The 17,520-nt window shown below is 38.4% G+C and overlaps 1 protein-coding gene across 3 annotated transcripts in view; it reads left to right on the plus strand.

The window, feature by feature from the left end:
* The window catches only part of DPH7 (diphthamide biosynthesis 7), a 48,386-nt gene that overhangs the window by 11,861 nt on the left and 19,005 nt on the right, over window positions 1–17,520 (plus strand). For 2 of the 3 annotated variants that reach the window (XM_053696057.1, XM_053696056.1), the window contains 5 exons: window positions 905–992; window positions 5,401–5,492; window positions 6,027–6,193; window positions 9,156–9,228; window positions 9,695–9,760. In XM_053696057.1, the coding sequence (XP_053552032.1) occupies window positions 905–992; window positions 5,401–5,492; window positions 6,027–6,193; window positions 9,156–9,228; window positions 9,695–9,760 (486 nt within the window). The remainder of the gene's footprint in view (window positions 1–904; window positions 993–5,400; window positions 5,493–6,026; window positions 6,194–9,155; window positions 9,229–9,694; window positions 9,761–17,520) is intronic. The other variant, XM_053696058.1, reaches the window with a different exon arrangement.

Raw genomic sequence — 17,520 nt, forward strand, 5'->3', positions numbered from 1 at the left:
AATCCGTAAATACAACCTGTCTTTTTTTTTTTTTTTTTTTTATGGCAGGTCACGTTTTTTCAGCACCCAATTGACAATCTGGCCGTTAGGCGGCCGTCAACCTACGTCATCCGCCTCCTGGATGATCTGCGCATGCGTTTACATTATTTCTTGGGCTTGTAAGACAAGCACGCTCCCGTTTTGCGCATGCCTATTGCAATTATGAATGATTTGCATTAACACGGAGAATGATGCCAGCGCATTGTAAAAACATAGTAGATCACCGCATGCGCATTGCTGAGAGTAGTTGACGCAATGCGCATGCGCAATTTATTGGATCCTTGTGAACTCGCTTTGGAGACACGTATAGAGCGGGTGGGACCGCTCTATATGTCACTCTCTCCAAGATAAGGAAATAGCTGATGGGAGGAGTAAGGAACATAACGGTGGGGTAATATAAACCTTGATTTTTACATACACTTATAATGCATTCTGTAAAAAAAAGTTAGCGATTGCATTTTTTTTTAACTATGACTAATTCATTAGAGTTTATAGATAGGTAAAACTTTACCTTCACTTTAATGTATATCAATAATTTTGAAGATTTTATTAAAATGCACCTTTTGTAGTGCCTGCTCTGCTTTTTTTACCCAGACTAAGAAACTTGACTGTAACTGGTGTCAACATTTTATTTATTTTTTACTCTTTTTATGCATTCAATGATTGACTGCTATAACACAATCAAATAGAAGTTGGTAATTTTAAAAATCTCCCTTTGGTCAGGAAATATAAAAAAAAATTATACCTTTTTTTTAAATAATTCATTTTGTGCCAAAAAATTGTTCAATTTGAAATAAATGTCTCAAAAAAACAAAATAAAAACACAGTTTGGTGGAAGACCGATATCTCCTTGTCTTCACTACAGGTGCCATCTCCTAGTCGCAGAACATCCTACACTGGGAATTGTGAATGCAAAGGGTTTCCTGGAGCTGTACAGATTGCAAGGCAGTAAGGTAAGTCAGTAACAGGGGTTTCTGCTAAGTAATGTGCTAGGCTGTGCTGGGTTTTCTTGCAGTAGTTGGCTTGTGTCTCTGAGAAAGTAAGGTACTACTGCTGAAGTAGTTAATTAAATGTCTAAGATGTTTTGCTGGTTACCATTTTATGGACTTTTTAATACTTTAAAAATAAAAAATATATTTTTTTAAATACACACTCTGTCAACTTTTGTGATTGCTGTAGTTGTTTTAAGATTTGGTTAGTAAGTTAATTTTCTTTGTATGCCTTAAAGGACCAGTACATATAGTATGTTTGCATAATCAACAAATACACAATAAAAAGACAATGCAATAGCACTTAGTCTGGACGAGTAGTAGACATGAAACACAATTTTTCCAACTTTCCAATTTACTTCTATGATCAAATTTATGTCTTTCTCTTGGTATCCTTTTTAGGCTCATTAGCTGCTGATTGGTGGCTGCACATAGTTGCCTCGTGTGATTGGCTCATCCATGTGCATTGCTATTTCTTCAGCAAAGGATATCTGAAGAATGAAGCAAATTAAATACTAGAAGTAAATTGGAATGCTGTTTAAAACTGTATTCTCTATCTGAATCATGAACGAAACATGCTGGGTTTCATGTCCCTTTAAATAAATTGCCCCAGATTTTGTGATAAAAGAAGCAATTCATAAACATTACTCAAGCCACATTTTCAGTTTGATCACTTGATTTATGTTGTAGGAAGATATATCTTCAGAGATTGTGCACACAGCAAGGAAATAGCTGCGTGAAAGATTACAGTAAAACAAATACATTTAATAAGCTTGTACTTTTTACTTTATAAACTCCATCTGTAGCGTGTTTGCTGGGCGATGCTGGAAGTCCCTTAGAGAAGAGCAAAGCTAATACCTAAACCAGACATCCTCAATCTTGGAACTATATTTCCCATGATGCTCAGCCAGCTGATAGGCTGACTGAGCATCATGGGAAATTTAGTTCCAAAACCTCTGGAGGGCCAAGTTTGATGATGTCTGACCTAGACAAAAACGCTCATTCCAACTGTTCAGGTGCAATATGCAGAATACTGCATGAAGACTCCTAATATACACAAGGCATGCATGGTACTTGTGAACAGGCAAAGGGACACTAAAGTCAAAATTTTACTTTCATGATTCATATAGAGCATCTGATTTTAAGCAACTTTCTAATTTACTCCTATTATCAATTTTTCTTCCTTCTTTTGGTGTCGTTATTTGAAAAGCAGGAATGTAAAGCTTAAGAGCCGTCCCATTTTTGGTTCCGTACCTGGGTTGCACTTGCTTTATTGATGGCTAAATGTAGTCACCAATCAGCAAGCGCTAACTAGGGTGCTGAACCAAAAATGGGCCGACTCCTATGCTTACATTCCTACTTTTTCAAATAAAGATACCAAGAGAAGGAAGAAAAATAGGATAATAGGAGTAAATTAGAAAGTTGCTTAAAATCACATGCTCTATCTGAATCGTGAAAGGAAAAAAAATTGAGTTTACTATCACTTTAACCCTTTGAGTGCTAAGCACTTTCCCACCTGGGTGCTAAATTTTTTTAATGTTTTTTTATTTATTTTTTATTTTTTAACTTTTTTTTTTTAAATTTTTTTTATAGACCCCCAATACTTACACTGTTGGGGAGGTTAGGTGATTACCTTTCCAATGGTGGGTCTTGGGGGTATGTAGCTGCTTAGATGCCTGAGATACAGGCTTCTAAGCAGCATGCCCCCTTTTCCTATACTTAACATTTTTAAGTATAAATAAAGTTGTGCAGTGACGTCATCACGTTATTGCGAGTGACGTCACCACGCAAAACGGGAAACCCCGGCGATGCCTGTCACTGTACAGGCACGATCGCCGGGGTAGGAGCGGGTGGGAGCCCCCAGATCTCCCTCAAGGTGGGAGAGTGCTAGTGACGGTTCTGAGCCGTCATTAACACCAGAGTGGGAAACTCTGTGACGGCTCAGAGCCGTCATTAGCACTCAAAGGGTTAATTCATAATGTATGTTTTATATCTATCTAATCAGTTAACAAGCCTCAAATCTTTACATTAGATCCCCAGATTTACAAACAGTTTACAAGTCTCAAATATTGCATCAGATTCCCAGATTTCCAAACAGTTTACAAGCCTCAAATATTACATCAGATTCCCAGATTTACAAACCAGTTTACAAGTCTCAAATATTGCATTAGATTCCTGGATTTCCAAACAGTTTACAAGCCTCAAATATTACATCAGATTCCCAGATTTACAAACCAGTTTACAAGTTTCAAATCTTACATCAGATTCCCAGATTTTCAAGCACTAGCTCACCATCCTTCCCACCAAATAAGCTGCTGTGAGATACAATGCCTGTGTTTCTGATTCTAAACACTGATAAGGGGGGGGGGTGGATCAGACTACTCCAGACAACATGGCTATGTAACTAATTTTGCTTTTTTTTTATTTATTTTTTATACAAACTTTTTTTTTCTTAAAGGGACACTGAACCCAAATTTTTCTTTTGTAATTCAGAAAGAGCATGCAATTTTAAGCAACTTTCTAATTTACTCCTATTTTCAATTTTTCTTTGTTCTCTTGCTATCATTATTTGAAAAAGAAGGCATCTAAGTTTTTTTTGGTTTCAGTACTCTGGACAGTACTTTTTTTTTCTATCAGCAAGGACAACCCAGGTTGTTCACCAAAAATGGGCCGGCATTTAAACTTACATTCTTGCATTTCAAATAAAGATACCAAGAGAATGAAGAAAATTTGCTAATAGGAGTAAATTAGAAAGTTGATTAAAATTTCATGCTCTATCTGAATCACGAAAGAAAAATTTTGGTTACAGTGTCCCTTTAATTAGCCCTTTTAGGATATGCACAGATCTCAACATGTTTTATGGCACTTTAAATTACAGGAAGAGGGAGCAAAATAAATGAAATGACTAGTAAATACAGTAGATGTGCATAATCAACAAAAGCATGATAAAAAGATAATGCAATAGCAACATGTTTTATGGCACCTTAAAGGGACACAATTGTTTTCTTTAGTGATTCAGATAGAGTTCACCCTGCCTTCTATCAGACTTCTCCCTTCCTTTCTGTGTCCATTCCCTCTACTGTAAGCTTGAGAGCCACTTTGCCTGTAGGCCACTTTGTATTTAAAGGGATGTGAAACCCAATCTTTTTCTTTCATGATTTAGATAGATCAGGCAATTTTAAGCAACTTTCTAATTTACTCCTATTATCAATTTTTCTCTGTTCTCTTGGTATCTGTATTTGAAAAGCAGAAATGTAAGCTTAGGAGTCGGCTACATTTAGCCAAACAATCAGCAAGCGCTACCCAGGGTGCTGAACCAAAAATGAGCTGGCTCCTAAGCTTACATTCCTGCTTTTTAAATAAAGATACCAAGAGAACAAAGAAAAGTTGATAATAGGAGTAAATTAGAAAGTTGCTTAAAATTGCATTCTCTATCTGAATCATGAAAGAAAAAAAGTGGGTTTCATATCCCTCAAAATGAACTACTACTGATTGTGCTCAAGGGCAGGGCATTCCTCTCCTTTTGTATAACTGGATTCTTGCCCCTACTGTACTTGTTTGTGTTTGTAAAGCATTCCTGTAATGTATTTAATTGTATAGCGCTGCTTAATCTGCTGGCTCTTTATAAATAACTGATGATAATATCTTCCAACAAAACGAAAACTGCTAAAAAGTTCTATATCCTTTATTCTACTTGCATTAAATAATATCTTGTATGCACACACCCACGTATGGAAGACAGAAAACAAAATAACAATGTACCTCTATGCTATGCATGTTTCAGTTATTAGTGATAAGAGTATTATTAAGGCAGGAAACGGAGCACATAAAATAGATACACACGTGTTGTCTACTTGATTTACATTAACTGTAAAGTCATAATTTAACTTACATGAATTGGATAGAACATGGAATTTCCAATGTACTTGTATTATCAGTTGTACTTAGTTCTGTGAGTATCATTTGTTAAAGAGTAATCCTAGGTGAGCTCAGGAGTGTGCACGTCTTTAGCCTTCTGGCAGCAGTGTTTGCAACAATGTTTATAGCAATTTTATACATAGTAGCAAAAACTGCTGCCATAGAATGCTAAAGACATGTGCACGCTCCTATCAGCCTACCTAGATACCTAGATATGCTCTTCAACAAAGCATTCTAAGAGTTCAAAACAAATTTGATAACAGAAGTAAATTGGAAAGATGTTTGAAATTGCATGACGCTTAATTTTGACTTTGCCGCCCCTTTAAATTGAGACCTGTTAAGGTCCTTATACTCTGTCCAGGGGTTCTTATGTCTGTCCTATGCATGTATGACTTGAGTATTGACAACACACAGTGAAACCCGTATGACTTCAGTTTGCTGCTTCTTTCAGTAGGAGAGTTGTGAGGTTCAGCCTTTCTCTGCTGTGGACTTAGGAGAAGATTGTCTTGCGCTGTCTCTTGATTGGTCCACAGGACTGAAAGAAAGGTGAGTTAGTGTATAATCAGAACAACTGGCAAGAGAGAGCCCTATTTGTGTTGTGGCATTTTTAGGAAGTCTTATTTCTGGTTGTTGAGTTTTACCCATCATGCTGTGGTGCAGGACTATTGCCCGTCGTGCGGTTGTGCAGGACTGTTGGCCGTCATGCGGTTGTGCAGGACTGTTGGCCGTCATGCGGTTGTGCAGGACTGTTGCCCGTCGTGCTGGTGTGCAGGACTGTTGCCCGTCGTGCTGGTGTGCAGGACTGTTGCCCGTCGTGCTGGTGTGCAGGACTGTTGCCCGTCGTGCTGGTGTGCAGGACTGTTGCCCGTCGTGCTGGTGTGCAGGACTGTTGCCCCTATGTGCGGTTGTGCAGGACTGTTGCCCGTCACACGGTTGTGCAGGACTGTTGCCCGTCGCGCGGTTGTGCAGGACTGTTGCCCGTCGCGCGGTTGTGCAGGACTGTTGCCCGTCGCGCGGTTGTGCAGGACTATCAGCTGTTCTTATTGTACTTTTCACAAGTTTGTTTTTGTGCCTCTACAGCAGCTGTCCAATCAAGATTGTCTGCAGTGACTCGAAAGGACGGTTAAACCTGTTGCTGGTAAATGAATCTGCTCCATCCATAGATGTAATTTCTCAGTGGGAAGGACACAAATACGAAGCGTGGATAGCAGCTTTCAATTACTGGAACTGTGACATTATATACTCAGGTCTGCACTGTTGTGACTGTAGAATCAGGTTGTGTGTGTTAATACTAATCTAATTGTATTATGAGGCGTTATCGTTGGCATAAGTGTGGATATAGTGACTGGTCCTCCTGGACAAAGAGATAATGTTGATAATCACACACATGTGTATGTGTGTGTATGTGTGTATATATATGTATATATATATATATATATATATATATATATATATATATATATATATATATATATATATATATATATATAAAACAACATTTTAAATTAGGGGGAGATAAAAGGGTAGTTTAAAATCCTCCACTACGCACAAAATATAGAAAAAATAACTCATTGTGTAGTTCATTAACAAATCTAGACGGGCCCAGAGGCTTGTTTTCCCACAGAAAACCTCTGAGTTACATTGTTTCCAATGCAGCAAAGGACTCTGGGTAAGATATGCAAATTAAGTACACAATGACACACCTTTTTACTTCAGTCTGCTTTTCAGCAGGTTCCCTTTACGCCAAAGTATCGCTGTTCACACAGCTTATAAACTTAGCTAGGGTTAGTGCAATGATTCATAACCATATCAGGACATACTGTTTCGTGTTTTTTTCCACTCATCAGCTGGGAGAAGGTTAGAATCACTGCTCGGTGAAGTTGATTCCAGGCAGTGGAGGATTTTAAACTCGCCTTTTATCTCCCCCTAATTTAAAATGTTGTTGTATTCTGCCTGGAATCAACTTCACCCAGCAGTGATTCTTACCTTCTCCCAGCTGATGAGTGGCAAAAACCACGAAACAGTCTGTCCTGGGATGGTTATGAATCATTGCACTAACCCTAGCTAAGTTTATAAGCTGTGTGGACAGCAATACTTTAGCGTAAAGGGAACCTGCTGAAAAGCAGACTGAAGTAAAAAGGTGTGTCATTGTGTACTTAATTTGCATATCTTACCCAGAGTCCTTTGCTGCATTGGAAACAATGTAATTCAGATGTTTTCTGTGGGAAAACAAGCCTCTGGGCCTGTCTAGATTTGTTAATGAACTACACAATGAGTTATTTTATATATATATATATATATATTAATATTTTTTTTATTTTTAGGCTGTATCTAAATCATGAAAGTTTAAAGGGACATTGCAAAGTAAAATTGGTTTCTCCTTAATGTGTTTTCAGTAACTTGTTTTACCAGCTTCAGGGTTATAAAATATATGGGAAATCGATCATTTATGTTTAATTTTGTAAATGAAATGGCTATTTCCACTCTTTGAAACCTCAACCCAATCAAATGTTTTCCAAGCTTGCAGGGAGGTCATATTTCATTATCTTATTACTCTTTATACACACAAAGGCTTCACTATTTTATCTCTGTCTGTAAACACAAATATAATTTAGAGAGAACAATTGTTAAATTAACATTTTAGGGGTCGATTTATCAAACTCTTCGCACCCCTTAGACTGCAGGTTCTCACAAGAGAACCAGCAGTCCATATTTAACAAGCAGCGTTCATCAGATAGATAAATCGACCCCTGTGTCTATAACCCCGACTGGGAGGTTGATATGTTCTAATCTCTTTTGTTTACATAGCTTTTCTGCAATAACTACTGTTGGTGATAATCACCCTGGACTGAAAAACTTAGCCGACCACGACAGGTTAAAGAGGGTTAATTTATTGAAAACACACTGCAGTGAGGAGAGAAAGGATACAAAGTTTTCTCTGGGGGGGGGGGGTCAGTCCCCAACCCAGGTATTTATACACAGGAGATAGGGCATTCCTGATCTCCTTATCTAGGATAATTACGGTTCATGATTGGCTAGCTAACAAATTCAAGGGTTTTTCCAAATATGGTTACAACATAAGTAAATAACATTTCTTTACAAAGTCAAGTCAGCAAAAAAAGTCAGTTAAGTCAGCAAAAAAAAATTCAGTAGAGGTTACTATGTCTGACCCTAAATCAAAAAGGGCAAAGGTCAACCCTAGAGACAGATTAGCTAATGTCTGCTTTCTGAGATAATCCTAGTGTCATTCTATTTGCTAGCTTTCTTAAAGGACCATTTAATGCAGAAGAATTACATAATTAACAACTACATAATAAAATGACAATATTATTTTTTATTTTTTTGACAAATTTATTTTTTCTCCTAATATCCGGCACCCTGTATCATGTGACAGACATCAGCCAATCACAAAATAGTATAACGATACCCTGTTAGCTTGTGCACATGCTCAGTAGGATCTTGTTCCCCAGAAAGTGTAACTATAAGCTATAGTTTATAGACCCCATTCAGACATACTGGTCCCCCTGACTAAAATGCCTACCTAAAAATTAACCCATTCAGAATGGACTAGGCACTGCAAGAAAATGAACAGAGACAGATATTGCTTTGTGTTTTCAACACTACTGTGGTATTTAAACTTTCGGTACTTGTAATGTTTCCACAGGCACAATCTGCTATTTCAAATGACAAAAGAAAGGTAAAGGATTGATTTGTAAACAATTTAATAGGCTTGTGCATTCTCTGAATGCAGAATTAAGCGCTATTCAGCTCTTTAATGAGTCAAATAGATTCTGGTGCAAGATCACCACGTTAAGAATCAATCTGGCTCCGAAAAAGTGGCAAATAGCACTAACTAATGCAGGACCTGAATGCACAAGCCTACAATTTAATACACTCCAGCAAGTGAAATGGATTATTGGAAACATATTAAAGGGGAGAACAATTTGCAGTGCACTGTCTCTTTAATTGTGATCTTGATGTCCCTTTAATAACTGAGTGCAGATCTATATGTATATATAGTATGGCTCTTGCTTGACAATGCTGATTAGCTGTAGGAAGCGCTTACAAACGAATATCTGCATAGACCTTGTATTGCGTTTTCCCGATTTACCTGCTTTTTTATATGTTCATTTTTTTCTTCTTGAATAGAAATGATCGAAAAAATATTTGCAAATAGCTGTTGGCATAAAGTCATTTCTTTATGAACAGGTGGAGATGACAGTCTGCTGAGAGGGTGGGATACAAGGACGTCACCAGACACACCCATATTTACAAGTAAGAGGTACGTTTCACATATAAGGTCCGCCAGGGCCAAAGACGACATTGGCATACAGTTTTATGTCACTTTCAATTAGGATATTAGGGCTGCAATCCGCTTGATAAGAGTTAATTGTAGCCATAGCTGCTGCAGAAAACAGCCTTTCGGATGGGCTGGTCTCTCTCTTTTCAACTTACCACTTGGCATTTGATTTCTGCTGACTTCTCTCATTTACATAGCTCTTCTCTAGACGATGCTTCTGATTTTTTCACTATAGTTGGTGGTTTAGACAGGAAAAATCAGTCACTTCAAATGACAAAATAAAGATAAAGGAGTTATTTGTGTAGCATTTAATGCACTTCAGCTAGTTGGGAACAAATTAAAAGGGAGAATCTGTTACAGTACAGTGTCCCTATAACGTTGATGGGCTAGTGGCTAACTCACATTAACTGAACAATCCAGAATACATTTTTAATTTCTTTAATAACAGACATTCGATGGGAGTGTGCAGTATTCAGAGTAACCCCCTCAGGCAGCATATCCTGGCGACTGGAAGGTAAGTAGTCACTTGTTAGTCTCTGGCGATCTGTATATTCAATATGCTATAGCTACACTGTTGTGATACGCAGGCTACACTATGCTTATAGCAAAAAAGGGAGACGTCCTGTATCCGGTAATATAAAATCACAGAGTTTATTTTGCAAGTTTAAAAAAAATGCACATAAAATATATATATATATATAAAAAAAACAGGAACAGGGTGACAGACAGGTCTTATGCGTTTCGGCTAAACAGCCGTAATCATAGACACTAAAGTCTTTACAGCCTTCACATTTTTAAAAGGGAACACTAAAATATCATTGGTTGATGGGTAACACACCCTTTGATTTTAACCCTGTGTTGACCACACATTTAAACAATATGATTTAAAGGAACAGTCAACACCAGAATTTTTGTTGTTTAAAAAGAAAGATAATCCCTTTATTACCCATTCCCCAGTTTTGCACAACCAACACAGTTATATTAATATACTTTTTACCTCTGTAATTATCTTGTATCTAAGCTTCTGCTGACTGCCCCCTTATTTCAGTTCTTTTGACAGACATGCAGTTTAGCCAATCAGTGCTCAGTCCTAGGTCAGTTTACGTGCATGAGCTCAATGTTATCTATATGAAACATGTGAACTAATGCCCTCTAGTGGTCAAAATGTATTCAGATTAGAGGCAGTCTTCAAGGTCTAAGAAATTAGCATATGAACCTCCTAGTTTTAGCTTTCAACTAAGAATACCAAGAGAACAAAGCAAAATTGGTGATACAAGTAAATTGGGAAGTTGTTTAAAATTGCATGCCCTATTTAAATCATGAAAGTTGTTTTTGGACTTGACTGTCCTTTTAAAGAAGGAATTTAATTTTAAAAGGCATGTGTAGATATTCAAAAAAGCATGACCTAATTAAACACAATAACAATCTTTTAACAAAGTCTCACTCTTATTGTTACTGCTTATAGCCACTACAAGAGGAAACATTTATTTTGTATATATACAAATGCTTACAAGGGAATGTTGTTCAAAGCTGTAGCTGTTAAAAGTAGAAACATAAAAGATGATGTTAGTTATAACTTTGAGCGACAAAGATGAGCAATAAAGATAAATGGTAAACAGATAAAGAGATTAAAAAGGATATAGATAGATACAGATGGCGGCGAAGCGCAAATAAAAATAATTAAAATATATTATATTATTACAAAGTACTCCAAAGCCACATTTTTTTGTGGCAATTGGCAATATTCAAACAAGTTATATATAATGAATATTTTAGTAAAAAGAACAAATTTATATAAGCAAATTAATAGGACACAAATCACCTCCAGTAGTTGATCACATCAAATTCTGAATTCAATTCCTATGCTAGCCTTTTTATGTGGTACCCATGGTTCTCTGCAAACGTAATGCATGTGCAGCACAAACTTAGGGGTCACTTACCTTCACACACATTGTTTAGATCAAATTTGTAAATGTATCAAAGGAACATTTAATATTGCTGCAAACTAACCTGATGTTTCAGCTTCGGTTTGTTGTCCACTCCTACCGGGCACTTCAAAGAAAAACTTGCCCCAAAAAAACGAAGATTTTTTTAGCATTTTTGCTATCACTCCATTTAAACAGAAATAAACCCTTGTTTTTTTATTTTCCTTTAAAAAATATATATTTTTTTAGTAGATAACCCAAGGTATTAATCTATTCCCATTTTGGAATATTTCATTCCACCATTTCACTGCCAAATGTGATCAAATGAAAAAAAAATTCACACAACTACTGCAGTCATAAAACAAATGGCTATAAAAGCTTTTCTGGATTCCCTCTGTTCAGAAATAGTAGACGTGTATGGCTTTGCAATTAGTTTTTGCGGCCGCTAATTGCAGGTGTGCACCTCACTTCTGAAATTCCCAGCAGTAAAGGGCTTAATTAGTTAGTTGGTAAGGGTAATAGTATATTAATACAGGGGTTACTCTCCCACCTGAAAAATCCATTTGTTAATCATTTTATAGGCGATATATAGACGATCTTATGTTAATCTGGTAAGGAGAAGCATCAGAAAGGAAGCTCTTTATGAACTACATTAATCAAAACAGCCTGGGTATAAAAGATTAAAATAATATTATATAGGAAACTGATTACAGGCAATACAATTTAACATGGGTAAATGTGTCATCCGCCACATGTCCCATAATCCATAGCAAAGGGGACAATTAATTGGGATAAAACGTAACTGTGCAGATTAAGATGAGTGCAACAAACAAAGTCAAATATTGATTGGAAGACTTCGGAGTGGGAGCCATTCTGACTGTGTCAAAGATAAAGCGAAGAAGGAAGTAGATATAATTGAGAGTCAAGTTTTATTACACAACAAGGGACGGTTTCCCAATACAAGAAAAAAACTTTAAGGGAGTCACCTTTGTTACAGAGTTCTTTACTGAATATGATCAGATATGTAAAATTATTAAAAAAAAAACAACATTTTGCTATACTATTAGCAGATGAACAGTTAAAGGGACATTGTACACTAGATTATTCTTTGCATAAATGTTTTGTAGATGATGCATTTATACAGCCCATCTGGGAGTGTTTTTATAAAAATTCATAGTTTTGCTTATTTTTTAAGAACATTGTGCTGATTTTCAGTCTCCTAACCAAGCCCCACAATGTCAGCTGTATACGCGCGTTTACAGACTGCTGTTTGTGTAATCTGTCTTTTCATATGCAGGAAAGGACGGAGGTGGGGAGTGTCTGCTTTTTTTGTTTATCCAGCCCCTTTCAGTGGGTGTCCCAGACCACCTCATCAACAGTGCTAAACTGGGGATGTTTATATCAGTATCTGTGCATATTATTCTTTATAGTAATGTCTGTCACATGCAGTTATATGGTCATTGGTGTATACTGTCCCTTTAAAGGGACAGTAAACCTTAAAAATAATGTTATATAATTCTGCACATAGTGCAGAATTATATAACATTATTTAGGTGATATAGCCATTAAACGCCTTTTTTTATTTATTTCTTTTTTTTTTTTTATTTTTTTTTTTTTTTTTATTGAGGTACTAGAAATAGGCATACAAGCAGTATAAACATACAGAGAAAATTGCAATATAATAAATTATAATATTAATAGTCAGATTAAAACACAGTGCCTAAATAAGAGCTAACCTCCCATAACAAACTGAAAAGGTCACTCTTGGACCTTAAATAAGGAGACAAATCTGGAAGTAAGGGCAGGTATAATAAGATGGAGAGACCACTTTTGGATCTCGCTATGTAGACCTCAGATTTTATTTTTTTTAAATTTTTTTATATTGTTGTAGATGTAGATGTAACCAATTGCATCATATATAAAGCTTCTAAGCACTGGTAATGATCCTAATTTTATAGTTTTAATGCATAGGTACGTGCCCCCAACACTTCAAATGGCCACTCTTGGACCCATGAAAACATGAAACTCACTAGGGGGACATTAATGATAGGTCACTTTTGGACCGTAAAGTTTAATAATAAAACAAAGTAAAATGTTCCTATGTCTGCCATGTCAAATTAAAGGTATAAGAAAAAAGGAAAATGGGGATATTAATCAATTATAGGGGACATGTGAATAAATATACTGGTAAACAATCCTTGTTCTAAACGAACTTCCAGTTCAACTAGCATAACTACATATAAAAAAGCAGAAACTTACGGTGGAGGGGTACTATGCTGACTAAATATCTTCCCTCCGTACATCACCAAAGTGAAGTAATATCCCTGATTTTGAAGGAGGAAGATGAACCTACTCTCCCTTACATCCAAACACCTCTGTCATAGGACATATGTAAAAATATAACAGCGCCCATCACAGCCCTGGAAACTTACAAGACATCACTCCCAACACTTAATAGTAAGATAAATTATTTTGTGGCATATAGGTGGCTTGCAAGGGGAAATCCGTATGTGGGCACAATAAGGTAGAGCAGAATCTTTACATTAAAGTCTGAGCAATTGAAGCTAACATATCAATTATTGTCTTACAGCAACGCAAGTGGATGCTACATATCTATAAACACTTGTACACACGGGTGACAGTAGAAAGCATAGCCATAGCCTCTAACGGATATATTATGATACCTGCATTATAAGTTAATCTGGTATTGCATTGTACTGTCTGTTAATGTTCATTATGTAACCCGTATTAAGCCCAGGGGGAGAAGGAACATACATCCAGACAGGGTTAGTAGTACTTATGCGTAGCTTACTTATTGCAAGCGATACAGAGAGAAATAAAATAGAAAGTAATAAGAAATGCTGCGCAATAGGAGCAACCATCGTAGAGCTTATTAAAGTGACCCCAAATATAATATAGGCGGCAATTAACCATGTCTATGAGTCCTTAAAGTAAGTTCTGCATGTGTGCAACAATACCAGTCTGTCCAGGTGTCCTGCATCAAAACCAGAGAGAGCAGCGTGGGACCTTATACATCATCTTAGTCCACACCTTGTTTCACATGCCGTGGGGCGCTCTCTAAGGATAAGTGGTGAGAATGGGGATTCGTGGTCCCAACGTTGGCGATTGCTTCACTGGCCTGTGGATAGTCAGAGTCTTGCGGCAGGCGCAACAGGCTAAGGGGCTCTGAAGGTATAGGCTGTAGTGTGACCGCAGCGGCATTCTCACCTTTCAGCCAGCTATTTACACTTCCAACATCAATCAGGTGTCCGGTCTCCTCCACCGCTGAAAGAGCTGGGCGATACTCAGCCCCCATAGCTGATGACTCGTTCTGATCCAAGTGCGGTGGAAACATCAGGACCACAGCGGACATCCTCACTTCTACCGGCGTGGGCCATGGGGACACCGTCAACTTTCTCTCACTCTCTCCGCAATAAGTAGTCGACATCTCTGGTGTTGGATGAACCACAGGTATGTGGGGACTTTCGATGGTCTGTGGATGTGCCCCTTCACAGCGCTCACCTTCCTTAGTAGGTTCAGCGGGAGGTGTAGGAGATTCCCCCAGGTCGCAATAGCTTCCCCTGTGCCGCTCACGCTTCTGATAAATCCCATCGAAGCGGTTTGTACATAACTTTTGGAGATTTCGAAAATGCTCTTCTAGTAATGTCAACATTCTCTCCTCCGTTATTCTCTCCATGTTAGCAGACACTTAGTCCTGGAAGTTCAGTGCTAAGAAAGGTCCTGCAGTGTCTTGCGGGATTTACACTGCACTGTAACGACAGAGGCAAGTGCTCTGCCGGGGGTAATAGGCCGCAACCTTAAAAGTTCTCCGGTAGGCTGAATACAGCACCAAATCCAAAAATACTGGTATCCTTCACAAGCGCCTTCTGTTCTGTATGATAATAGGTGACAATTGTTATTTGAAGGGGTAATGGAGAGAGGATTGTGTGTGGATGAGCACTAAGATTTGAAGAGGTAGTCAGTCTTGCGTCCTATCATGGCCGCCGCCCGGAAGTTCCCCCTCTAAACGCCTTTTTTACAGTTTAATTAGGTAAAATACGGCGCTTTTACAGACCCGCTCTCTGCTCTCTGCTGAGCGGGTCTGTAATATTCAGTCAGCGCATCGGGCCAGCTGTATAGTCACAGCCCGGCCCGACCGCGCCATAAGACTAAGTGCAGCTCGCTCCTGTGACAGGAGCGAGCTGCACTTAGTGCTATGGCACGATCGGGCCGGGCTGTGACTATACAGCTGGCCCGATGCGCTGACTGAATATTACAGAAACGCTCAGCAGAGAGCAGAGAGCGGGTCTGTAAAAGCGCCGTATTTTAGCTAAAGGCGTTTAATGGCTATATCACCTAAATAATGTTATATAATTCTGCACTATGTGCAGAATTATATAACATTATTTTTAAGGTTTACTGTCCCTTTAAGACATGTAGTACAAGAAGGTTGCAGATTCACATATACAAAAGGGGAGCTACCCTTGGTAATATACTATTTCCGTGTAAACTACGAGATCATAATGTGAACAATAAAAAGGAGGCAAATTCTTGGCTTACTTGTAAAGGATGCATAAATGTCACTACACTAACTGTATTTCATGTTCACATGTTGTACAGGTGTCAGGGTTTTTTCTCTGTTTGTTTGCCATGTGCTGCTGGCAGCCATTTTACTCACCTCTCTTCCTGACTATGGTGCATTGTGGGGGATGCTGCTCATTTCCTGCACTTCCTTTTATGGCCAGAATGGTGTGCATCATCCATGTGAGACAGGATGCAGTCTCAGAATTGTGATGTCATCAATTATTATTTAAAGGGCCTCTGTTCAGTATGCTTTGCCTTTGCGTTGTCTCAGACCTGTTTGTGAGAGTTCCTGTGTATTACCTGGCTGCCTGACGTCCTTCCTGGTTTCTGATCCCTGGCTTGTTCCTGACTTTGCTGTTTTCCTTGTTCCTGATTCCGGCTCGTCTGACTATTCGCTTTGGCTCCTGACTCGGCTCATCTGACTACCAGCTCTGGTTTTGACTCCTGGCTTGTTATTTGATTTGTGGACTTTTTTAATCTTTCAAACAAGCTTTATTAATTCAAAATAAAATTAAGTTTTGTACATACAGTGGTAAACTTTAAATAGTCTTTACATAGCAGACAATAAGAGATATGTTTAGTACACATAAAGCATCGTATGCTACTCTGAGCTATACAGACTCCCAGCTTTGGATCGCCACTGTACATCATGATGGACTTTATGCTTGTGGTATTTTTGAATTTGTCTTTCTTTACTCCTCTCCTTCACAAACAAAATAGAATATAAATACTGAAGTATTGTGTGTCAACAAAAAAAAAAAAAGGGGGGTGGGTGAAGCGAGGGGGGGAAGGGAACACTCATAAGGTGAGGAGGGAAGGGTGGGGGGAACCGCGGTTAACCTTACAGGTTAGTCTCACTCTGTTAAATTTCTTGACCTCTCCAAGCTGCCAGCATCATTTCATGTTTGCCTATCTTGTTAATGTTGTAATAATGAAATCTTTCTAATGTAAGCAACTCTTCTACCGTGTGCACCCACTCCTCTAGTGTCGGTACCACCCCTGCTTTCCACTTCCTTGGTATCAGTTTCTTGGCTCCCGTGAGCATTAAGAGCAATAATGCCTGTATGTGTGCTGTTTTGACCTTGGGCAAGTGAAAAAGAAGGATAGCTTCTGGAGTGTGTTGGATCATAATTTGCAGCTTGTCTGATATGTTACTGATAACATCACGCCAAAAGTCTTTTATTTTTTGACAAGTCCACCAAATGTGCAAGAGCGTGCCAGGCTCGCCACAGCCTCTCCAGCACATAGTGCTGACTGCGCGGAAGCATCTGTGCAACCTGGTTGGTGTCAGATACCATCTACTTGTCAGTTTTATGTGAATTTCCTGCACATTGGCAGATATAGAGGAACGTTTAGTGAGGGAAAAGGATCTGAGCCAAGTATCTTCATCTATGTCCCTACCTAATTCTCTGTTCCAGGCCAAGGTATAGGAAGGGAGTGTTGCGTCTGGAGTGGTGGAAAGGAGCCTATATATCAAGGATATCAGGCGCCTGGATGGATTATGAGTCGTACATAGACTTTCAAAGGACGTGAGTTCACGCATGAAGTGTTCTCTGCTCTTGTGGTGTGTAAGGTAGTGTTGCAATTGGTTATATCTCATCCGAGATTGGAATAGATTTCCAAATTTCTCCACCATTTCGTGTGGGGGTAGTAATTTACCATTCACCACCACGAAGTGTAGAGTGCCTTCTCTCAAAGGGTAAGGTTTGCTCATCTGTGTGCCTAAATGCAAGTATGGGAGGTCCGGGTTTTCAATTATAGGTAA

The sequence above is a fragment of the Bombina bombina genome, chromosome 12 (assembly GCF_027579735.1).
Source record: "Bombina bombina isolate aBomBom1 chromosome 12, aBomBom1.pri, whole genome shotgun sequence".
NCBI classification, from domain to species: domain Eukaryota; kingdom Metazoa; phylum Chordata; class Amphibia; order Anura; family Bombinatoridae; genus Bombina; species Bombina bombina.